This window comes from Erythrolamprus reginae, chromosome 8 (assembly GCF_031021105.1).
Source record: "Erythrolamprus reginae isolate rEryReg1 chromosome 8, rEryReg1.hap1, whole genome shotgun sequence".
Lineage (NCBI taxonomy): Eukaryota > Metazoa > Chordata > Lepidosauria > Squamata > Dipsadidae > Erythrolamprus > Erythrolamprus reginae.
Window position 1 is genome coordinate 28,266,401 of NC_091957.1, and position 24,959 is coordinate 28,291,359.

The 24,959-nt window shown below is 46.5% G+C and overlaps 1 protein-coding gene across 6 annotated transcripts; it reads right to left on the minus strand.

The window, feature by feature from the left end:
- Positions 1-1,298: 1,298 nt before the first annotated feature.
- On the minus strand, positions 1,299-23,589 carry LOC139171346 (uncharacterized). 6 transcript variants are annotated; one of them, XM_070759500.1, is made up of 11 exons: positions 23,134-23,276; positions 19,297-19,520; positions 16,710-16,789; positions 15,280-16,596; positions 11,864-12,045; positions 10,234-10,372; positions 9,970-10,135; positions 8,916-9,049; positions 7,308-7,443; positions 5,389-5,499; positions 1,299-1,559 (listed from the first exon to the last, which is right to left on the minus strand). In XM_070759500.1, exons 4-11 carry the CDS (start codon positions 16,443-16,445, stop codon positions 1,506-1,508), a joined length of 2,088 nt encoding a protein of 695 aa, XP_070615601.1. In that variant the 5' UTR covers positions 16,446-16,596; positions 16,710-16,789; positions 19,297-19,520; positions 23,134-23,276; the 3' UTR covers positions 1,299-1,505. The 6 variants fall into 6 exon arrangements, with proteins under 6 accessions (XP_070615601.1, XP_070615598.1, XP_070615596.1 ...); XM_070759497.1 differs by having other exon boundaries at positions 5,389-5,502; XM_070759495.1 differs by having other exon boundaries at positions 5,389-5,502; positions 15,280-16,789; positions 23,134-23,589.
- Positions 23,590-24,959: the final 1,370 nt, after the last annotated feature.

Below are 24,959 nucleotides of genomic sequence, written 5' to 3' on the forward strand. Positions count from 1 at the left end.
ATTTATTCTTTTATGCTGCCCAGTCCCAAAGGGACTGCCACTCAGACACTATACTTTTCCACCCACACCGAAAAAAAATTAGAGGGAACATTGGTCCCTACTGCTAAGTGGGGTTTCTCACAGGCTGTATGTGTGTCTAGTTTTTTTTTTTACCAAGGTGAAAGACTTTGCTCTTGTCAATGTTGAACATCATGTTGTTAGTGTGGGCCCATACTGTTAATCTGTCTAGATCTTTCTGTATTTTGAGCCTGTCGTCTAGGGTGTTGGCTACCTCTGCCAGCTTGGTGTTGTCTACGAATTTGATTAGTTTTCCTTCTACTCCCTCGTCCAGGTCATTGATGAAAATATTGAAGAGTACAGAGCCCAGGACAGAACCCTGTGGTACCCCCCCTGCTTACCTTCTTCCATGTGGATTTGGAACCGTTGAGGACAACTTGTTGCGTGCGGTTGGACAGCCAATTGTTTATCCATCTGCATGTGTTGTAACCTACCCCGTTTTTTTCTAATTTGTGGATTAGGAGGTTGTGGTCAACTTTATCAAAAGCTTTGCTGAAGTCCAAGTATATGAGGTCTACTGCGTTGTGTTGGTCCACTGATTTGGTTATGGTGTTGAAAAATGATATGAGGTTGGTTTGGCATGATTTGTTTCTGACAAACCCGTGCTGGCTGTTGGATATAATGTTGTTTGTTTCTAGGTAGTGGCAAAGTTGTTTTTTAATTATTTTCTCCAGTATTTTTCCAGGTATAGAAGTCAGACTAATTGGTCTGTAGTTGCCTGGGTCAGTCTTTTTACCTTTTTTGTGGATGGGGACTACGTCAGCTCGTTTCCTGTCTTCCAGAAGGTCTCCAGTGATCCAGGATTTTTGGTAGATGAGGAGAAGTGGTTCTGCAATGGTGTCTGCCAGTTCTTTTAGGACTCTGGGGTGAAGTCTGTCTGGCCCTGGCAATTTGTACTCGTTGAGCTCCCACAAGTAGTCCCTTATTGTGTTTTTGTCTATGTTGAGTTCAGTTCCGGAGCTATTCGTTGCAGACTTGTAGGTTGGTTGGTAGGTGGTTCCATTTTGTGTGAAGACTTATGCAGCTGTGCTTCTGTGACATGTGGACTTCAACTCCCAGAATTCCTGAGCTAGCATGATTGGCTCAGGAATTCTGGGAGTTGAAGTCCACAAGTCATAGAAGAGCCAACTTTGCCTACTCCTGCCCCAGGCTAAGGGATTTTCCTGAATTTCAGAGGGGCCTTCACAAATAACCCCACACCACACCACCCCATCACAACACAGCAACCAAGAGACCATCCATGCGCTTGAATTTTTAATGGTTCTCTCAAAATAAACAAGACCCATTGATCCTCAGCATGGCTCAGTTTTTTCCCCTCCGTCTCTCTCCTCGCCCACCTATCCAAAATGCTCAGACGTATGTTTGCACTGCAAAGTCCAGTGATGTTACCTTGCGCCGCCTGTCCCTCCTGCAATGGTTTACAAAAAGGATCCACAAGCTGGGATGCTTTATTCTGTCTGGATGCCAGAGACAGCTGCCAGCCAACGCCACCTTCCAAAAGCCTGTGAAGAGATTCAGATTAACAAAGAAAGAATTGGAGGAGATATTTGAGGTCGTCTAGTCCAACCCCCCAGCCCAAGCAGGAGAACCGTAGGCCATTTCTGACAGGTGGCAGTCCAGTCTCTTCTTGGAAGCCTCCACTGATGAAGCTCCCACAATGTCTGAAGGCAACTTCTGCTCCATGGGTTGTCTGTTCTCGCTGCCAGTAAATTCCTCCCTATTTCTAGGTTGAATCTCTCCTTGATCAGTTTCCATCCATTATTCCTTGCCTGGCCTTCAATTGCTTTCGAAAATAGTTTGATCCCCTTCCTCTCTGTGGCAGCCTCTCAAATATTGGAAGACTGCTATCCTGTCTCCCCTGGTTCTTCACTAGACTAGCCAGGCCCAGTTTCTGTAACCATTCTTATTAATTTTTTTTAATTTATTCAATTTTTATGCCGCCCTTCTCCTTAGACTCAGGGCGGCTTACAACATGTTAGCAATAGCACTTTTTAAACAGAGCCAGTGTATTGCCCCCACAATCCGGGTCCTCATTTTACCCACCTCGGAAGGACGGAAGGCTGACTCAACCTTGAGCCGGTGATGTGATTTGAACCGCTGACCTTCAGATCTACAAGTCAGCTTCAGTGGCCTGCAGTACAGCATTCTACCTGCTGCGCCACCCTGGCTTCATAGGTTTTAGCCTCTAGGCTTTTGATTATCTTAGATAGATTTAGATTAACAGAGTTGGAAGGGACCTTGTAGGTTATCTAGTCTAACCCCCCACTCAAGCAGGAGAACTTACACCAGTGATGGCAAACCTATGGCACAGGTACCACAGGTGGCACATGGAGCCATATCTGCTGGCATGTGAGCTGTTGCCCTAGCTCAGCTCCAACTTACATGTGTGTGCCAGCCAGGTGACTTTTGGCTCACACAGAGACTCTGGGAGGGCGTTTTTGGCTTCCAGAGAGCCTCTAGGACGGATGGGGGAGGGCATTTTTTCCCTCCCCTGGCTCCAGGGAAGCCTGAGGAAGGCAAAACATGAGCCCACCAGAAGTTGGAAAACAGGCCATTTCCAGCCTCCAGAAAGGTGGGGGAAGCTGTTTTCAACCTCCCCAGGCATTGAATTATGGTTGTGGGCACTCGTGCATGTGTGACAGTATGCACGCACACTCTTTTGGCACCTGAGGAAAAAATGGTTCGCCATCACTGCCTTACACCATTCCTGACAGATGGCAGCCTAGTCTCTGATGAAGCTCCCACCGCTTCTGAAAGCAACTTCTGTTCCATGGGTTGATTGTTTTCATCGTCAGAAAAATCCTCCTTATTTCCAGGTTGAATCTCTCCATCCATTATTCCCTGTCTAGCCTTTGGGGGCTTTGGAAAATAACTTGACTCCCCTCCTCTCTGGGGCAGCCCTCAAATATTGGAGCACTGCTGCCATGTCAACCCTTGGTCCTTCTCTTCACTAGACCAGGCATGCCCAGATGGGCCAGGGTTGCAGAGACCCTTGGCGCAACCTGTTAATGTATGAGAAGAGTAATCCTTGTTCACCAAGGTTGCGTACACACAGAAATGTTTAGATTGAGATTTGTTGTGAATATCAGAATAACAGAGAGGATGACTCAGAGAAATAAGATATGAATTCTAGCTCTCTCTTGTGGCAGTCTGCAACACATCAATTAAATAGACATAGCTCAATTATTTCACATATTGTTGGTTTATATATACAGTGGTACTTCCACTTACGAACTTAATTCATTCCGTGACCAGGTTCTTAAGTAGAAAAGTTTGTAAGAAGAAGCAATTTTTCTCATAGGAATCAGTATAAAAGCAAATAATGCGTGCGATTGGGGAAACCACAGGAAGGGTGGAGGCCCTGTTTCCTCCCAGGGGATTCCTAGAGAGGCCCCATGGAGGCTTCTCCTCACCTTTTCCAGCCGTTTCTTCCCAGGAGATTCCTAGAGAGGCCCCACAGAGGCTTCTCCCTGCCTTTTCCAGCCCTGTTTCCTCCCAGGATATTCCTAGAAAGGCTCCACGGAGGTTTCTCCTTGCCTTTTCCGTTACAGTTTCGGAGGCTCGGGTTTCTAAGTGGAAAATGGTTCTTGAGAAGAGGCAAAAAAATCTTGGAACACCCGGTTCTTATCTAGAAAAGTTAGTAAGTAGAGCAATGTTCCCTCTAATTTTTTTCCGGTGTGGGCGGAAAAGTATAGTGTCTGAGCGACAGTCCCTTTGGGACTGGGCGGCATAGAAGTATGTATGTATGTATGTATGTATGTATGTATGTATGTATGTATGTATGTATGTATAAATAAATAAATAAATAAATAAATCTTTTCTTTTTTATTAAAAGAAATTAATAATTTAAAAAAATCAAAATCCATTACTATTAAAACTAAAACAACCAGCAAAACTATTAATAAAAACAGGTGAGGGCTGGGTTTTTTTCTCTGTTATTATTTAAGTGCTTTTACCATATGCTTTAAATCAAGAGTCACTTCTCTCTCTGTTTCTATCTTTTTCCTGTCATTCTCTGCTTCAATCATTTTCTCATTTCTCTTTTTTCTCCCCTTTTTTCTATCATTTCTCTCTTTCTTTCTTCCTCTCTCTCACTCTCTTCCTTCCTCTCTCATCTCTTTCTTTCCTTCTCTCTCTTTCTCTATCTCTCCCCCTCTTGCTCTCTCTCTTTTTCTCACTTTCCCTCTCTTGTTTTCTTTCTCTCACTCTTTCTCTCTCTCGTTCTCTCTCCCTTGCTATCTCTTTCTCTCTCCCCTCTTTCTCTCTCACTCTCTTTCTCACTTTCTCTGCCAGCCTGCCCGGAACATTCAAAATAAGAAAACCCTTCACTCTTACTTTGAATGTTCCAGGCGGGCGCGCAGGCAGGGAGATGGGAAGAGCACGCGCCGGCCCGCGCACCCGCCAGCCTCCGGAGAACGCCTGCCCCACCTCTTGCAGCAGAGGAGAAAGAGAGGCGGAGGGCGGCGAGCGGGTGAGCCGGCGGGCGAGCGGGTGGGCGTTCGGGGGGCAGCTGGCGCACGCTCCCCAAATCTCCCTGCCAGCCCACCCGCCCAGAACATTCAATATAAGAAAACCCTTCGCTCTTACTTTGAATGTTCCGGGCGGGCGCGCAGGCAGGGAGATGGGAAGAGCGCGCGCTGGCCCGCGCGCCCGCCAGCCTCCGGAGAACGCCTGCCACGCTTCTTGCAGCGGAGGAGAAAGAGAGGCGGGGCGAGCGGGGGAGCGGGCAGGCGAGCGGGGAGCGGGCGGGTGAGCGGGGGGCAGCCGGCGCGCGCTCCCCAAATCTCCCTGCCAGCCCACCCGCCCGGAACATTCAAAATAAGAAAACCCTTCGCTCTTACTTTGAATGTTCCGGGTGGGCGCGCAGGCAGGGAGATGGGAAGAGCGCGCGCCGGCCAGCCTCCGGAGAATGTCTGCCCCGCCTCCCTTGCAGCGGAGGAGAAAGAGAGGCCGGGTGGGCAGGGGGCAGGGCCGAGAGGCCAGGAGCGCGAGGGGGCCGGAGGCACCATGGAGAGGCAGGGACGACCGCGGCTCCCTTCTACTGCCCGCGGCTCCCTGCCCACCCACCCCTGCGGGCTGGCAGGGGGATGGGGAGCACGCGGCCGAGGAAAAGGGTGCGCGCGGGGGTATTTTGGAGCGCGTGCGCGCTCACGCTCGCAGCTTACAGGAAACGGTTAAGTAGAGGCGTTCTTAGGTAGAGGTACCACTGTATTGCCAACCCAACCATTAAGGACAGATTCCTAACACAACCACAGAATGAAGGGAAGGGCCATGGTATTTGGAAGAGGGTGCTTAGTTAACCCTTGCCCACTAAAAACACAACCTTCTTACTGTTTTGAGCAACTGTTTCTCTTCGTCTTCGTGGAAATGCTGAGCCACATGGAGTTGCAACCAGCGCTGTCTCCATATCTTCCAACCCCACTGAGTCCTTCTCTGCCATCTCTGCTGGAAGAGGTATGACACCGATAAAGAGACCCCCCCAAGCCTGGTTAAAATCATCCCATTCCCTAAAGGCCCAGAGTAGCCGAAATGGGGAATTTCAGCAGCTCACCCATTGGCAGACTTAGAATAACTTCATTGTCACTTAAAAAAAAATGTTTAAAAAAATATGTATTTTTTGGCGTATATTATGCACCGGAGTTTAAGATGCACCTTAGTTTTGGGGGAGGAAAATAGGGAAAAGAAGCTGCTTACCAGATATTCATCTGGCTAGCATCCTTAGTCTGCTCAGTTTCAGCACATTATTTTATCTTCTGATTAGGGCTTTAAAAATCCTTATTTGGAGAGCGCAGCAATGAAAGAGCTTGCAAGCCAGTAAGAGCTGGGAACATTGTTAGGACATGGTTAAGGCCAGAGAGAAGAATTCTGAGGAAGTAGAGCAATGAACCCCCCCCCCCCCCGGCAAAGATTTAGGGCTTGGAAAACATCCTTTGCAGAGAATAACAATGAAAGACCCTGCAAGCGGGTAAGAGCTGGGAACATTGTTACCACCTGGTTAGGGCTGGAAAGAAACATTTAGAGCAAGTTAGAGCAATGAAAAAAACCCCTGCAAAGACAGGGTTTGGAATACATTCTTAGCAGAGAGTAACAATGAAAGAGTTTGCAAGATAAGAGCTGGGAAGATCATTAGCATCTAGCTAGGGCTGGGGGAAAAAGCTTCGAAAAAAGGAAAAGGTGCATCTTATACTCCGAAAAATACAGTATTTATTGTTCTGTCCCAATGATGAGTCCACCAAGAAATAGATCCACACACATAGATTTTACAAGATTTAAGCATAGATCCTAATATTTATAAAAGCAGAGAGGTTTTAAAATGCAGTGTCATAGCAAGGAATGTATTTTCCCGTACCAGCTAATTTATAATTCAGGAATGGATATCAAGTTCATAGCTATTACTCCTTTGATCTCACAGCTCTTATTTTCACTGACTCACTTTGAGTTGGCAGGAAACTTCTTCACAGTTTGTAATTCATCATAATTAAAGTAAGTAGTCCCACGTCTGTTGTGTGTGTTCCCTGTCAGCCTTTAGAATGTTCAGATTCAGAAGACGGGGATGAAGTAGAAGCTGTCAATTACCCTTATTTAAAAGATGTGGGGGAAGCTAGTGAGGAGGAAGAGGAAACAGATCAGCCATCAGATGAAAACATGTAGACTCATGTGTCTTCTGATAGCTCAAGTGTAGATGACAGCCCATGGTTAAACCCAAAGTTCAGAAGGTTGCAGAAAAGAATGGAAGAAATTGGGGGAGAAGAAGTTTTGATATGCTATTTCAGAGTGTGTAAGTTAATTAATTAATTATATCCCTTCCGGAATTGAACGGAGGAAGAAGACGCTTTCGTCAAAGTGAAATCAACCAAATTGGCGATTTATGTTTTCTCGTCCAGATTAGTGAGTGTTTTCTATTGCATGATATACTGCTTTATGACAACAGAAGCCGGCTCAGAGGTAAGAAAATGTTTTGAAGTAGACAGCTTGCTAATTAAAGAGATTTATAGCCTTGTATTTAGTCTGAAAGAGTTGAAAGCATTTTCTCCATACTGGAGCTGTAATTTATGAGGATTGAAGTGGAAGGAATTATTATTAACAGTCAGACCATTCTACATTAGATTAGATTTATTGGATTTATATGCCGCCCCTCTCATTTTAGCCCTGATACAGTACAGCGTTCAACTCCGATCAACCACCACTCACATAGAAAGTTGACTTCCGTACTCGCTCGTCACAAGTCTAGTGGCATGCCAGTTACTCACCAATGCTTTTACCACCCATTTGGTCCTACAGGTGTCTTTCCAAAGCAACCAGGCCTTTGTCAGTTGACGTGCGTCCCACATGCCCTGGTAACGATGCAGCTGGATGCTGTGTTTCCACAGCCGTCCATGTTTTCTCCTGGAAAGGCAGGGGGGTCAAAGGGCAGAGGAGTTAGCCACACAAGGTGAGCCATAACTCCTCGAGCCACACAGAGAAAAGGAAATTTGGTTTTCATGAATCAGGCAAGGGGGTAGAGAAGCGTACCTGAGTCACCGCTCGTCACCTGAGGACTCCTGGATATAATTTTGGTGGTGGGGCTCACACCCATCCCAGGAAATCCCTTAATCCTGTGCTGGTGAACCTAGGGCACGCGTGTCACAAAGGCCACGTGGAACCATATCTGAGGGCACGTGAGGCTTTGCCCTAATGTCAGCTCTAGCACGCATGTGCATGCTGGCCAGCTGATTTTCGGCCTTTTGGATGGGGGAGGCTGTTTTCACCCTCTCTAGACTTTAGGAAAGCCTCCGGAGCCTGTGGAGGGCAAAAAATGGATCCTATGGGCCTATTGGAAGGTCATTTTCCAAACTTCTGGTAGGCCCATTAGGCCCATTTTCCACTCTCTACGGGTTCCGGAGACTTTCCTAAAATGTGGGGAGGGCAAAGAAATGGCCCAACGGAGGCTTCAGTGAGGCCTGTACGCATGCGTGGGGTGGGCAGGTTGTGCAGATAGGTTGTGCGTGCATGCACGGGTTGAAGGCATTGCCTGAATGTAGATGATTGTGCATGTCCAGATTATGGACATAAACTCCCAAGGAATTTCATCTCAACAGTAAGTCTTGATGTGATGGTACCGGACAATAAATGTACAGTAGTACCTCTGCCTAAGAATGCCTCTACTTATGAACTTTTCTAGATAAGAACCGGGTGTTCAAGGTTTTTTTTGCCTCTTCTCAAGAACCATTTTCCAGTTACAAACTGAAGCCTCCAAAAATGTAACCAGAAAAGGCAGGGAGAAGCCTCCGTTGGGCTTCTCTATTAGATTTGTATGCCACCCCAAGTCTACGGAGAAGGGTGGCATACAAATCTAATAAATAATAATAATAATAAATAATATCCTGGGAGGAAAAAGGGTCGGAAAAGGTGGGGAGAAGCCTCCGTGGGGCCTCTCTAGGAATCTCCTGAGAGGAAACAGGGCCGGAAAAGGTGGGAAGAAGCCTCCGTGGGGCCTCTCTAGGAATCCCCTGGGAGGAAACGGCCTCCACCCTCCCTGTGGTTTCCCCAATCATAAACATTATTTGCGTTTACATTAATTCCTATGGGAAAAATTGCCTCTTCTTACAAACGTTTTTACTTAAGAACCTGGTCACGGAACGAATTAAGTTCGTAAGTAGAGGTACCACTGTAATCTGTATGGTTTACTCATTTGTGTGAAGTTTTACCTGTCTGAGCAAAGATTTATAAGCTTGGACCAGAACAACTCACTGAACGAGTCTCCTTTAGTGATGGAAGTTTTGGGCTCCATTGTGGTCGTAAATCGAGGAATACAGGTTAGGGAATGCCAGAATCTTTCACGATGGGAAATTCCAGAGTTTAAAAACTAGACGACTTACACCCGATTAGAGACATGGGTAGGGTTTTCACGGTCAAAATTGCAGTTCAGACAGCGAGGAGCCAAAGCAGGAAGGCCGCTGGGTTCTTCCACAGTCCCCAAGGAAGTCAGGCCGAGCTCTACCAGTTGGACCGCCTGTCCCCCCAGCAAAGAAAGAACACACCGTTAATCCTGGCCAACCTTACAAAACTAATCGACATTGTGCATCCACTTGAAAAATTATGTTCTTCTCTTATGAGGGTTATCTGGAAAGTAAAGTTACAAGGCATGTTGCTCTCCCGTGGAAAGTTGGTATTACTATTACAGTGCCAGTGGTCAGTAAATAAATCATTGACTGGTGTTGTGGTGAAGGTTAGAGATGAGCGTCCTCATTCCATTTTCCTCCAAGTGCAAAGTATGCGCTGTAATACGCTACCTGAATGCTAAGGGCATGAACGCTGCTGTGATGGGTGCCCAAGATGCTGACTGAAGCGCACAAAATTGACAGAGTCAGTGCCGCCCAAGAATTTTTGGACCATTTCGAGATTGAAGGCGAGGCTTTTCTCAACTGTATAGTGACAGGAGATGAAACTTGGGCGTATCACCAGACTCCAGAGAGCAAACGTCAAATCACAGCAGTGGTGCCATACCCATTCTCCTTCAGCCCCAAAATTCAAAACTCAGCAATTGGCGAGAAAAATCTTAGGCACCCATCGCGCACAATTCTTGGGCACCCATCGCAGCAGCGTTCGTGCCCTTAGCATTCAGGTAGCGTATTACAGCGCTTACACTTGGAGGGAAACGGAATGGGGACGCTCATCTCTAACCCTCACCACAAGGCCATTTGATGATCTGCTGACCACTGGAACTGCTCGTTCTCTTCCACTGGCTTCCTGCTACACGATAGTAATACCAACTTCCCCCACAAACATTCCCTGCGAGAGCTACGTGCCTTGTAACCTTACCTTCCAGATAGCCCTCGTATTTGCAAAATTTAGGCCTAGGGTAGATTGTCAGGAGCCAATGTGGCTCGGTTGGTAGACCAGAGGGGACGCTGCAATTTGCACAACACAAACCTGACTGGTGATAGGCAAGGCAGAGGAAGAGGAAGATTCTTGCAAATCTGCCAACGCAAGGAGAGAGCCCTCAGCGAGCCCAAGAGGAGTCAGACTGTGGGACCTCCTGTGCCATCGCCCAAGAGCCTCCCGCAAATGTCGCAGGGTCAAGCCATGATGAAAAGCCCTGCGGGAACAGGAAAACAAAGACGGCGAGCATCCATGAGAACTAAAAACCCGTGGAGAGGAGCGTACATTGGGAAAAGCTGGAAACCAGCCACTTACTTAGCCTGCTGCACTTCCCAGCATCTCGCCTCCCAAGTCAGAAATGCTTTCTGCAACATCCTCAGGTGGAAAAGAGAGTCCAAAGTATTTTCTACACACTTTGGGGGCCACGTTCTTCTGTCGGGGTCCCTCCAGGGCCCTGGAACATTTGGGGGGAAAGAGCTTAAAGGTGCTTCGTCAGTGGATCACTCCAAAAGAAGCAGCAACAGCAATGGGCTGCCAAAATTTTTATTGCCACATTCTGGGCATGGCTTATTTTGTGGGTGTGGCTTGTTGGTCATGTGATCAGGTGGGAGTGACTTGACAATCATGTGACCAGGGGGGTGGCTTAAAGGTCATGTGACTGGGTGGGAGTGGCTTACCAACCAAGATAAGTTTTAAAATAAGTGCTTGGACTTTTTTTCAGTTGATGAAGTCACATTATTTGAATAGCCACCCAAAGGACAAATGATAGACAGCGCTATTTGTTGAAGAGCACAGTAACATTTTAAGGTTTTGTACCAAACCCTCAAGGTTCAGTATCATAACAGATTAGGCAAGTAGCTCAATTTTCTTTAATTGCTATAAAAGTTCAGTTCTAGATCATGATTAAAACGATTAAAGCATTTACGGGTAAAAACATACTATTTAATTATTTTCTATTTTAAAAGAAATTAAGGATCATATCAAGATACAAGAGAAGACAACAAAACACAATTAAGTATTTAATAAATAGTGCATAAACTTACTACGCCCACTGCGCAGCAGCCCATCACTGGGAGGATGGTTTTTTTAAAAAAAACTACCTTCAACTAACAAAGCAATAAAATAAACACAGAATATATGTGTAAGGATTTTGCAGAAGAATGCAATGAGGTGATAAATACAGTGATCCCTCGAGTATCGCGAGGGTTACGTTCCAAGACCCCTCGCGATACTCGATTTTTCGCGATATAGTGGTGCGGAAGTAAAAACACCATCTGCGCATGCGCACCCTTTTTCCATGGCCGTGCATGCGCAGATGGTGGAGTTTGCGTGGGCGGCGGGGAAGACCCAGGGAAGGTTTCTTCGGCCGCCCAGCAGCTGATCTTCTCGGCAGCGCGGCAGCAGCGAGGAGCCGAAGATCGGGGTTTCCCCGCCGCCCACGCAAAGGGGAAACCCCGATCTTCGGCTCCTCGCTGCTGCCGCGCTGCCGAGCAGATCAGCTGCTGGGCGGCCGAAGAAACCTTCCCTGGGTCTTCCCCGCCGCCCACGCAAAGGGGAAACCCCGATCTTCGGCTCCTCGCTGCTGCCCGCCCGCCGCTCGCCCGCCCGCCCGCCGCCCGCCGCTCGAGAGCAAGAGGGGGAGAGATAGAGAAAGAGAGAGAAGGAAAGAAAGAGATGAGAGAGGGAGGAAGAGAGTGTGAGAGAGGAAGAAGCAAGATAGAGAAAGAGAGAGAGAAAGAAAGATGAGAAAGGAAGAGAGTGACGTCATCGGGTGGGAAAAACCGCGGTATAGCAAAAAAACTGGAGTATTTTTTAATTAATATTTTTTGAAAAATTGCGATATAGCGTTTCGCGAAGATCGAGATCGCGAAAATCGAGGGATCACTGTATGTCAAAATTACTGAGTGCCAAGCTGTGATCACGACTCTCAATTATTTTTACGTACCGCAGGAGCTCGGGCGCTTGGTCCCCAGCAGCTCAATCACCGCCATTTTGGCGTTTCTCCTGGCTTCCACCATTAGGAACCACTGCCTGAAAGTGGCCCTCAAGGATTGGGCCCGTAGGTACTCCAGGGCTACCTGGCTGTGCCATTTCCGTTGGGTCAAACTCTGCCAGGCTTTGAAGCACCTTGAAAGACCAAACATAGCAGAAAGATCGATCTATGAATCAGAACAGAGCCGGGAGTGACCTTGGAGGTCTTCTAGTCCAGCCCCCTCCTCCGGCAGGAGACCCTGTACCAGTGATGGCGAACCTTTTTTTTTGCTCGGGGGCCAAAAGTGGCCACACCCATAATGCAATGCCCTCCTCACACATGTGCGCCGCCCCTGAGCTGCCTCCCCCCGCGCATGCGCGCAGACCTCACTGAAGCTTCTGGACTTCTGGTAGCCCCGTTGGGCCATTATTCGCCCTTCCCAGCCTTCAGGAAAGCCTCCAGAACCTATGGATGGTGAAAAAAAGATTCAATGGGCCTACCAGAAGTTTGAAAATGAACTTCTGGTAGGCCCATTGGGCCATTTTTCAACCTTCCCTTGAACCCTTCAGGATTTGGTGGCATAGATGTCAAATTAAAATAAAATAAAATAAATAACATCTCTTCTTTAAAAGCTCTGCTTTTGGGAGCAGTCACAATTTCCAGTGGCAAGCTGTTCCACTGGCTAATTGGGCTCCCTGTTAGGAAGTTTCCCTTAATTCCAGGTTGCTTCTCTCCTTGCTTAGTTTCCATCCAAGAATAAAAAATAAGCAAGAAAGGACCAATCCATCAATCAGGGTTTCTTTTGGGGGGAAGGTGTCTTCATCCAGGGCGGTGGGGGAAGGAATGTCCCGACAGCATCTCATATTAAACCAATTCTTGCCCATTATTTGCTTATTAAATTTATACCCCACTCATTTTTTGCTATCCAGAGCGATTCTTAAGTGGCTTACAATGCAATAAAAAACAGAAATATAAAACAGATTATAAATATAGCAACAGTTCAATTTACAGAACTTTGTGCGCCATTCACACCTCGCCGGATTTTCCGCCCTGTTAAGCCATCCTAGTTTGTTAGGCTTAACCTACAATATCCAAGTAATAGCTCAGGCTAACAAACCACGGTTTAAAAAGATTAGCAGCAGAAGGGAAACGGGTTGCAATGCTGCTCGAAGGAAAAAACACGAGAATCGATGGGACAATAACCAGGTTTAGTAAAAGAGGAGAAACCGCATCAAATTACGACTGCAATTGAGCCCCACATTTTTGTTGTTAAGCAAGACATTTGTTAAGCCAATTTTGCTCCATTTTATGACCTCTCTGCCACAGTTAAGGGAATAGCACTAGCAATAGCATTTAGACTTATATACTGCTTCACAAGTGCTTTACAGCCCTCTCTAAGTGGTTTATAGGGAGTCAGCATATTGCCCCCAACAATCTGGGTCCTCATTTTACCGACCTCGGAAGGATGGAAGGCTGAGTCAACTCTGAGTCTACTGAGATTCGATCTGCCAAACTGCTGGCAACCGATGATCAGCAGACGTAGCTTGCAGCACTGTACTCTAACCACTGCGCCACTGAGGCTCTAGATCAGCGTTTCCCAACCGGTGTGCCACGAAGCTCCTAGGGAAGCTCCAGCTGGGCGGGGCGCTGCCGGTGCCGACCTGGAGCTCCCGCTCGCAGTTGTCCCCCGGCTCCTGCTTGATGCCGCAGTTTTCGGCGCTCTCCTGCTGGGCCCCAAAGAAGGAAGGCAGGAAGGAGGAGAGCTTCATTCTTCGCGACTTTTTCTCGCCTTCCTTCTTTGGGGCCCAGCAGGAGAGCGCCAGAAACCGCGGCATCAGGCAGGAGCCGAGGGACAGCTGCGAGTGGGAGCCCCAGATCGGAGGCACCGGCAGCGCCCCGCCCAGCTGGAGCTTCTCTGGCGTCGGCGGCAAGTGTCCTTTGGGGCCTGGCGGGAGGGCACTGGCGGTGGGAGCGGGGGGTGGGTGGCTGAAGCGGCCGCAGGCAGTCGCGGGGAGATGGCGGCGGTGAGAGGGAGCTCCAGGCGGCGGCGAGAGGGAGCTCTCTCTCTCTCAGCTGACTGCAAGCGGGAGCCCTGACGGTGGCGGTTGGACGTGCTGCTGGACGCCGTACATGCTAGCGCTGCGGGCCTGGCATATACGGCGTCCAGCAGCACGTCCAGCTGCCGCCGTCAGGGCTCCCGCTTGCAGTCAGCTGAGAGAGAGAGAGAGAAAGAAAGAAAGAGAGACATATAAGAGAGGCAGAGAGAGAGAGAGAAAGAGAGACATAGCAAGAGAGGCAGAGAAAGAGAGACAGAGCGAGAAAGAGAGACAGCAAGAGAGGCAGAGAAAGATAGAGAAAGAGAGAGAGAAAGAGAGACATAGCAAGAGAGGCAGAGAGAGAGAAAAAGAAAGAGACATAGCAAGAGAAAAAGAGAGACTTAGCAAGAGAGGCAGAGAGAGAGAGAGAGAAAGAGAAAGAAAGAGAGACATAGCAAGAGAGAGAGAGAGAAAGAAAGAGAGATAGCAAGAGAGGCAAAGAGAAAGAAAGAGACATATAGCAAGAGACAATGAAAGAGAGAGAGCAAGAGAGAAAAAAGCAAGAAAGAGATAGCAAGAGAGACACAGAGAGAGAGCGAGAGAGCAAGGGAGAGAGAAAGACATAAAGGAAGGGAGAGAGAAAGAGCAAAAAAGAGAGGAAGAAAGAAAGAGGGATGGAGAGAGAAAGAAGGGAAGGAAGGAAAAGAGAGAAAGAGGGAGAAATAGAGTGAAAGGGAGGAAGAGAGAGGTTTTTTTGTCCAAACGTTTCTTTAGCCTGCCCCCCCGTCCCCCCCCCCTTTCAATGTTCCCCAGGATTTTGAAAATATGAATAATGTGCCACGGCTCAAAAAAGGTTGGGAAACACTGCTCTAGATATCACTTCAGCTATCAAGTTAAAGGGGATCACGTAAACCCCAGGACACTGCAACCGTCATAACTACGAGTCAGCTGCCAAGCGTTCAAATTTTGATCATATCAGCCAAGGTGGCGCAACAGGTAGAGTGCAGTACTGGAGGCCACTGAAGCTGACTGCTAGATCTGCAGGTCAGTGGTTCAAACCTCATCACCCGCTCAAGTTTGACTCAGCCTTCCATCCTTTCGAGGTGGTAAAACGAAGACCATGATTGGGGGGGGGGGGGCAATAGGCTGGCTCTGTTAAAAAGTGCTATTGCTAACATGTTGTAAACCACCCTGAGTCTCAGGAGAAGGGAGGCTTAATAAAATCAAATAAATAAATATGACTATGCGAAACACCATAACTCGTTTTTAAAAATCCAGTTGTGATTTCAAACGGTTGCTAAATGAAACTGTTGTAAGTTGGGGACTCCCTGTATCATGAGGACAGCTACTCACCGCCTGGCCAGCCTGGTCTGTGTTTGAAATACTAGCTGATGAATCCGCTGCCTTTTCTCCCAGTGAGAGCGCCATCTTTGGAAAGCGTTGCTCAATTTCTTATTTCCCAGCAGGACAAAATATCCTCGGAGGGGACCGCTGTCTTTCTGAAGGTGCCGTGGCCAGACAGGGGTGTTGGCGGGCTGGGAACCTTTTCTGGGACTCTTCCAGGTGATTTCCTCAAAGAGGTGGACCTTCTGAAGGGCTGTCAACAAACTGGTCTCATCAACAGAGGAGGTGATGGTGGGCTCTCCACCATCTTCTCCATACTTATCTCCAGCTTCATGGGCGGCAAAATCTCCATTTTTCTTCTCAAAGCGGTGACATAATGGAACCTCAGAAGGATCAAGAGTCGGTAGCTTCTCTTCGTGCGTGTCCTCCACCGACAACTTTCCGTTCGGAGAAGACCCTGCATGCAACGTCTTGAGGGAGTTCTCTACACTCTTGAGGGAAAAGACCTCCACTGGAAGGTTCTTGATGTTCCTCTCAGAGCCACAGAAGGTTCCAGAAAGACGTTCTTCTGGACCAAATGTCCTCAGATAGCCCTGATCCTGCAACTCATCTTTTTGTATTGTGGTCGGTGGTGTTCCTGAACTGCTCTTCAGACAACTGGAATCATCTTCCTGACATGTCAGCAAGGGGGAGTTAAGCATGGTTCGCCATTTGCTTTTCCATTGCCCAGTGGCACTGCCTTCCAACGAAGACTGGACCTTTCGCACAGCCACGGTTGAGGTCTGTGGATTGGGTGCTGGTTGACGAACCTGAGTAGGTGACCAGGATTCACAACAAATGGAAGTCCGTTCCTTCTTAAGCCCATGGAGGGACCAGCACCAATTGGCAGAACTTTGAGAAGAAGACCTTAGGAAAGTCTGAGATCCCTCAGGAGAAGAATCACCATCAACCAGACTTTCTAAAGTAAGGGCTGGTCCTGGAGGTGAGGAGTCCCTGACCCCACTGAAGACCATCGGAAGCGGACAACAGTTGGATGAGGAACAATGAGATGGATCTGGTGAAAACTGGCAAGGTGAGGAGGACTTCCTCCCGGCCTTGTGGGCCTCGTAGCTTTTTCTCGACCCAGTGAAGAGCTCCTGTGGTTCTTTCAGCAAATATTGTTCTCTGTTTTTCATAGCAGATGGGTTCCTGAGGACGTCGCGGAAAACTCTCTCTGGGAAGCCCCTCAGAGGGGTCCTTTTTAACGTCCCACCTTCCCACCTTCTCCTGTGTGGGTTGGACTCAAGGTTGGTTTGCTGCTGGACCAAGGAGGCCTTGGCGAGACCACTGGGAGGACAAAAGAGATTGGTTTGAAATTGGCTGCTGGTCCCTGTCCTTCCTGATGGGACTTTTCCGATGTTTTCTCCAAGATGATTTGGACCACGAATGCTGGAACCCACCTGGGTCCAGAGCTCTCCAAGATGGCTTCCTGAGGAGAGGAGTAGATGAATGTTGATGTCCTTCCGGATCCTTCTTTGCTCTGCAGAGGTGAAAAACCGAAGGGTTGAGTCAGCGCTACTTAATTATTTTCTGTTATCCCCACCCTGGAATAAGTATTTTATTTTATTTTATTTATTTATTTGAATTTATATGCTGCCCACTCCCCGAGGACTAAAACAATAAAATCAGATTAAACATTTCATAATAATAATAAACCACTTCATAGTAAATAATTAAATTTCACAATAATAAAAAAATCATTTCATAATAATAAAAACCCTACAATATAGTCACACCGAACATCCCAATAAATTCATGTCTCAGCTGCATAGAGAGGTGTCAATTATCACAGCCCCCAGGCCTGCTAGCAAAGCCAGGTTTTCAAGGCTTTTCCAAAAAGCCGGGGCCACCACAGAGAAAGCCCTCCCCTAGGGGCCCATCAACCGACACTGTTTAGTCGATGGGACCCAGAGAAGGCCAACCCTGTGGGCTCTAATTGGTCACAGGGAGGTATGCGGCAGGAGACGGTCCCATAAGTAGTCTGGTCCAAGTAGGGCTTTATAGGTAAGTAAACATTTCGTACACTTCCCCAACTCTCCAATCTGGGCCCCAATATAATTTTAGTGTTAAAATTTATTATTTTACTTATTATAAGCTGCAAGCAAACTATTGGCTGGGGAATGTCATGAGTAAGTACATCCTGAGATAATATTACAATAGAGGAAAATGGTCTATATCCATGGTAATAACTGATGTAAGCAATAATTAGTTTGTAATCATAGGTTTACTAATTCTGTTGCAACCTGATTAGAAAAATACACTCTTGCATGGGTGTGGTGGTTGTGATAGTTGTGCAGTAGCTTTGTGATAGTTGTATGAGAGTATTGTATGTGGTCTGTTATATTGGTTAATAGTTGAAGAGTTTGTGACATAGTTTATTTAAAAAAACACTTTTTGCTAAGAAGAACAGTACAGTATATTTCTTACAAAAAAGCCTACTGCAGTGTTTTTTCTTTCTTTGAAGACTTCAGTTACTTACAGGTTTTGCTCTGTGGCTAGTTGGTGGGGCTACCTTTCGCATCCATAACTCTTGTCAGGGAAGGCTGCTCTACCCACTCACCTGGGAGTAAGTCACACTGAACTCAGCTGAGCCTGTTTTCGGTTAGGCAGGCATAGGTGACCGTGGTTAGGGCCTCCTTTTGAACATGTGGCCAGGCCAGCTTAATCAAGCCGATGTTTTGGGGTCGCCGGCCTGGCCCATAAGCGCCGTCTCTGCTGGGCACTCAGAGCAAATGGTGTGGAAGGAGGATTTAGGGAGCCGTTCGAAGCTTTCACCCAGCTGTAGAGGGTGATCCTCCTGGACCAGCCGCAGGTTCGCCACGCGGTTCATGGCTATGGTGGCGCCCGCCAAGAACAACAAGAACCCACGCAGCTGCTCCGTTCTGCCTGGCCGCCTTCTCTTCTGGGCTCAGAGCAACGTGCAATTGGGAAAACACTCCCCATCGAGGGGAATCGATGGAGGGACATAGGTGTTCCCCAGGGTCACATGTACCCCCCCCGACATTGCTCTGTGCCCCCACAGGAGAGTGCACCCCACTATTTGAGAAGCACTGGGTTGAGTCCAGGAGAAGGAGCCCCATCGTCTCTTTGTCCCCCAGAGTTAAGACTTTCTACGAATAGGACATGACCCGCTCGACAGTCAAGTCCACTGCTCAGGGAGAGTGGCTAAGCAGCATTTGCCTCATTTTACTACCTTTCTCGCCACAGTTGTTAAGTGAATCATTGCGAGTTGCTAAGTCAGTCATGCACCCTCCGCTGGCGCTCCCGGTCCGGTCCTGATGATGTGCACATGCGCGCATACGTCCAGCACGAGATTCGACTTCTGTGCATGCAGAAGTGAAATCTCACGCGAGGACATTCGCATGCATGAGTTATCAGCAATTTCCATTTCTTTTTTTACTTCCGCGCATGCGCAGAATGAACCTCTCCTCGAGCAAGATTTCACTTGCTGCGCATGTGCAGAAGCCAAATTTCACGTGAGGGTGTGCGGCGTGCATGTGCACCAGCATTTCTGCTCCAGGAATGGCAATCCCAACCATTCCGGGGGCGGCCCATTGCTGAATGTGACCCCGGGACACTGTGGCTGTCATAAATATGAGTCTGCTGACAAGCACCTCAATTTGGATCTTTCCCTTTTTTTCCCCCAGTCCTGTGGTAACTTGTGAACTGTCACTAAATGAGCCGTTGTAAGTCGAGGACTAGCACTGCAGTAAACCTGTTTTGAGACAAGGATTTGGCATTTTTATCCACCTCTTAAGCCCTTCCCAAGCACCTAAGATGGGCGCTGTGTTTATTCTGGCACCACTTTTTCTGACAGAGCCTCCACATAGATTGTGCCTCAGCAGGAAAAGAATGGCAGGTTCCAATGCGGGTTGGATAAAGACACTTGCTAAGAACAAGAGAGAAAACATTCACAAGCTTTTGAAGGCCGTATTATAAATTCAATTTCCAAATCATTTCCCCCCACAAAAATTCTCCACAGCTTACCTTTTGCGGCCCCGTAGCAATTTAAAGCCGGGGGAATGTTTTCTTTCCTGGCTGCTGTCGGGATCCTTTGAGGCAATTCCATCTCTGGGTAGAAGCCTTGCCTGAACTGTAAGCAGGCCAACCTGTTGTGGCTGGTCCACCTCCGGCTCAGCTGGTCACAGATTGTGAAGACCAGGAGAGGGATGCGTATTGGTATCCTAGGCCACTGTTCCTGTCACCTGAGTCTGAGATTGAGAGTGATATGAAGTTAGAGACTGGGGATCAACTAGAGATTGTAGCACCCTCAGTTATGGTATTAAGTGAATCAGAGGAAGATGATGAAATAGAGGAGGAGCCCACATTAGATTCCAGAGTGAGGAGAACTATGTCCAGACAAGAATATTTGAAAAGAAGGGGGTCTTGGTGTTAGTAGTTCTAGGGAACACTTGGCCACGCCTTGTCACCATACAAGGGACAGTCTGGGGATAAGTGGGCGTTGTGAACAACGTTTGCAAAAATCATGGCCGTCTGTGAGCTACAGAGTTCCAGGAGCACTTCATGCTTTAAGGTCGCTCTAACTCTTGAACTCTGCATATCTGAAAAGACTCTGGACTCTGTAAGTCCATTTTATTGACAGAACCACTTCAAAGGAATTTTTCACTAATGAGTTTTGGCTTCCAGCCCCGGCACCTGTTCTTATCTCAGAGCTGGAAACACTGCCAGAATGGACTAAGTTTCAGTTGATACTGTTTTTCACCTGGATGTTTTAATAGTAATGTACTTTTACATATGATCCCTCTGAGTGTGCATGTGACTTTTATTCTGATCGGTGACTCGTCCAGACAGAACAGAACCGTGCAGGATCGTTGGGCTGCGATGTGGCTTTGGGTGGTGGTAGGCCAGGAAGCAGTATCTGTGTGTGTGTGTGTATGTGTTTGTATGTGTGTCTGTGTCAACTGTAGCGAGACTGGGACCTTCCCTCCCTGCAAGTGAGAGAGACAACCAAGGAAACAAACAGCATTACAGTAGCAGTCCCAAGTTCTTTCTTACAAAGCATGAGGGCTAGAAACTTGGGTGCATTGTGTGATGGCTTCCCACCTGTTGAATATGTTACCTGGGCAGGTAAATGAAACGTCGGCAAGAAAACAGCACCAAGCTCAGAGGGCACCTTAACGCTGTACAGTATGTCAGGATATAAACCTGAAGTAACATTACAAGTACAGTAAAAGTGAAGTGAGTACTCAATCATGGTGCTTCAGCAGAATCTGATCTGATCTGATTGGTCAGTGCGTGTATATAATGTAATACACCTTTTGTGTGGGAGTGGTCTGGTTTGATGGTTTGGTTTAATGGTTAAGTATAGCGATTTGTTTGTTTGTTCTGTAATATAGTGTAGAACAAGAACTCCTGCTGTAGTGTCTTTATTGAGAAAACTACCATGTGTCTAGTATCCGCCACGTTTCCAACGCAAATTCAAAATAACTCCTACATTCTTCATATCTCTCCTTGCATCCTGGACATAAACTGCTTCAGCTCCTACCATCAAAACGACGCTGCACGCCAAGACAACTAGACACAAGAACAGTTTTTTTCTCAAACGCCATCACTCTTCTAAACAAATAATGATGATGATGATGATGATGATGATAATAATAATAATAATAATAATAATAATAATAATAATAATGTTCTGCCAGGCTCTCTGGTAGAAGCCTCCCGAAAATTCAAGGGTACAAATTTCAGACACACATAGGTTTGAATATTCAAAATAATGTCCTTTATCACAAAATTCAAAAGAAACAAAGCACCCTTTTTGTATTGCAAAGTGCACTCTTCCCCAAAACAACCTTGTAGGCTGTACAAGTCCCTTAATCAGTCCTTAAGTAATTAGCTAGTAGCTGAGAAGAAGCATCACAGCCCTCCTTCTTCCAACGAAGTGAAACACACACACACTTTACTCTGCTTTGGTGTCAAAGGCGTGAAAAATCCACAAACAAAGTTCAGAAACAGCGAGGCACGATCCTGAAGAACTGCAATCAGATAATCTTCCACAACGGCCAAACTAGCGCACTGCTATTTATAGCAACAGCCCTAATTACTGGAGCCCCACCCAAACATAGGTGGTCTCTCTTATCTCCTGTAATATGTCATCAATTGGTCTTTTCTATGCATAACTTTGCGCCTGTGTGGGTCCAAGACTTCCTCATCCGAAGCGACCAAAGATAAGGAAAATTGGCTTCCTGGGCTGTGTGCCAAGCCCCCCTCTTCCAAGTCACCCCCACCTTCTTCTTCGTCCGAGGAAACTGCACTTCCTGACTCTGCCGGCAACAAAACAGGCCTAGGACATGTTGATGGTTCCCCTGCTTCCACCTCCACATTCCCTGGGGCAGGAGCTGAGCCAGAGCCAACCACAACAAATAATAATAATAATAATAATAATAATAATTATTATTATTATTATTATTATTTATTAGATTTGTATGCTGCCCTTCTCTTCCCTCACCTCTGGCAAACTATTCACTAAGGCTGCACTGTTAATTTTTTCATCATTCCTATCACCCATTTTCTCCCATTTATGACTGTATGACTGTAACTTGTTGTTTGGATCCTTAAGATTTATAGAATAGAATAGAATTTTTATTGGCCAAGTGTGATTGGACACACAAGGAATTTGTCTTGGTGCATATGCTCTCAGGGTACATAAAATAAAATATACATTTGTCAAGAATCATGTGGTACACTTAATGATTGTCATAGGGGTCAAATAAGCAATGAAGAAGCAATATTAATAAAAATCTTAGGATATAAGCAACAAGTTACAGTCATACAGTCAACATAGGAGGAAATGGGTGAAAGGAATGATGAGAAAAACTAGTAGAATAGAAGTGCAGATTTAGTAGAAAATCTGACAGTGTTGAGGGAATTATATTAGTATTGATTGTTTCCTGATTGCTTATTTGTACCCTATGACAATCATTAAGTGTTGTACCTCATGATTCTTAAAAAATGTTTATTTTCTTTTATAAATATTATACTGAGAGCATATGCACCAATGACAAATTCCTTGTGTGTCCAATCACACTTGGCCAATAAAGAATTCTGTTCTGTTCTATGCTATGCTACACTATGCTATTCTTCATATATAAATCCAAAAATGGCAACGTTTTTCTCTAATCCTTTTTAAATTCACTACCCTAGCCCCCTTGGCCTTTTCTTTTAAAGAAGAGTCTATTTTTTAAAAGAAAAAATTATACCAGCGTGCACGGAAGGTTCACTATCAAGAAATATTTGCAAAATATTCGTGACCCTGACACATACACACACCCAATCCACTTTTGTGTTTCTTTTGGAAACACACACCCAAGAAACTAGATATCTTGGCCGATTTTGCAAACTAAGCCTTTTAAGTCAACAACAGAAACACTGAATTAAACCTCTTTTAATTCATTTGTATAAGGGGCCCCCTCCTCAAAAAAAACCTATCCCAAACCAAACAAAGCAGATGGTTTTTGGTGGATTTGTGGATTATTTTGCAAAAATTAAAAGAAAGGAGCATTTTCCAAAAGTTTACTGATAGACGATGGATAGATAGATTCTACTTACTACCTACCTACCTACTTACCTACCTACCTACCTATCTTATCTATATCTATCTCTATCCTCTATCTCTCATCTATCAATCAATCTTTGTCATCTCTCTCTCTCTCTCATCCATCTCTATCAGTCTCTGTCTGTCTGTCTGTCTAATTGTATCATCTCTCTCTTATCCATCCATCCGGGCAGAGCTGTAGACACAAGCACACACACTTTGACAGAATCACTTTTAAGAAAGTTTGCCAAGGTGAGGAAGCGGCTCACCAGCGCGGCTGTCTCTGCTGCTCCTGTTTGTCAGAAAAGCGAGGCAGAAGGGGGAGCAAGCAGACTGGACGGGGAGGGAGAGGGAAACGATGAAAACGACCCCTCCCCCTTCCGTTAGCGTCTCCCACCACTTCTCTCCCTCCCCGCGGTGGTTTTTAAACGGACGGAAATGCAGCGGGTGGGGGGGGGGGATCCAAGGGGGTTTCGCAGGGCCGCGGCGCCGGCAGTTCCGGGAAGGGCGCCTGCAAGGGAGGCCGCGATGGCCGAGGTTGGCCAACCGAGTTTTAAGCCCTCTCGATGCCAGGCAGCATTTTGCGAGGAGGAAGACCCGGGGATGGAAAGCCCGTGTGAAGGAAAGCTTCGTCCTCACGGGTGGGAAAAGTAAAAAATAAATAAAAAATCTGGAATACGAAATTGGAAAACTTGCAAAATGAAAAGTAAGTCTCCCCCCCTCCCAAGGTTACCTTCCAATTTCGTCCTTTTTGATTGGGGTCTCCTGCTGGGGCGGGGTTGGGCTAGATGACCTCCCAAATCGGTTTTAATTCTATGCAATGGATTCCAATTGTAGGTTGAAGCTGAAGGGGACTCTGGGCGGCTCACAGATCCGAACCACAAAGGCACCCGTCTGTTATCAATAAAATTTAAAAAAAATCAAATTCAAGGCAATAAAACTTCGGCTGGGATTCACCCATAAAGTCTGGTACAGGTAATCCTTGACTTATCACCACAATAGAGGCCCAAAATTTCTGTGGTTAAACGAGACATTAGGTTAAGTAGAAACATACAAGATTGACAGCAGAAAAAGGCCTCATGCTCTCCAGTTTGCCCTTATACTATTTCCAGTATTTTATCTTAGGATGGATCTATGTTTATCCCAGGCATGTTTAAATTCAGTTACTGTGGATTGACTAACCACGTCTGCTGGAAGTTAGTTCCAATCATCTACTACTCTTTTCTCAGGTTACTTCTAATCTTTCCCCCAACTAACCTCAGATTGTGCCCCCTTGTTCTTGTGTTCACTTTCCTATTAAAAACACTTCCCTCCTGAACCTTATTTAACCCTTTAACATATTTAAATGTTTCGATCATGTCCCCCCTTTCCCTTCTGTCCTCCAGACTACTGTATACAGATTGAGTTATTGAAGTCTTTCCTGATGTTTTATGCTTAAGACCTTCCACCATTCTTGTAGCTCGTCTTTGGACCCATTCAATTTTGTCAATCTCTTTTTGTAGGTGAGGTCTCCAGAACTGAGCACAATATTCTAAGGGTGGTCTCACCAGTGCTCTATACAGCGGAATCACAGTCTGCTGTATAAGTCTCAGAGTCCGGTTAGGTCCCACAGAGTCAGCCTTGTCCAGGTCCCGTCAACCGGACAAGGTTGCTTGGAGGGGTCCAGGAGAAGAACTTTCCCTGTGGGGGCCCTGGCCCTTTGGAATCAGTCCCCCCTCCCGAAGATTCATATTGCCCCCACCCTCGTTGCCTTCCGCAAGAGTCTTAAGACTCACTTATCTTGCCAGGCTTGGGGCGATTAGATCTTGGCCCCCTGGCCAATGAACCTTATGTATGGCTGAGTATGATTGATTTTTAAAATATTGGGGATTTTAGACTAGTTATTTGGTTTAATTAATTGGATTCACCATTGTATTTCATAGTTTTTATTATATGTTGTAAGCTGCCCTGAGTCTTTGGAAAGGGGCGGCAAATAAATCCAATTAATAATAAATAAATATATAAACAAATAAGTAAGTGAGTGAGTGAGTCTGGCCCCATTTTAAGACCTTTCCAGTCGCAGTGGTTAAGTTAAACAAGGTTGTTAAGTGAACCT

What these genes read in the sequence shown, in the direction of transcription:
- LOC139171346 (XM_070759495.1), bottom strand. Translation starts at nt 19,378, where the DNA reads ATGGAATTGCCTCAAAGGATCCCGACAGCAGCCAGGAAAGAAAACATT. An exon ending in CAGACCAGGCTGGCCAGGCG is followed by an intron (nt 12,046 to 15,279) that starts GTGAGTAGCTGT and finishes TGGTCTTTCAAG; the next exon opens with GTGCTTCAAAGCCTGGCAGA. An exon ending in TGGGAAGTGCAGCAGGCTAA is followed by an intron (nt 10,136 to 10,233) that starts GTAAGTGGCTGG and finishes CTGTTCCCGCAG; the next exon opens with GGCTTTTCATCATGGCTTGA.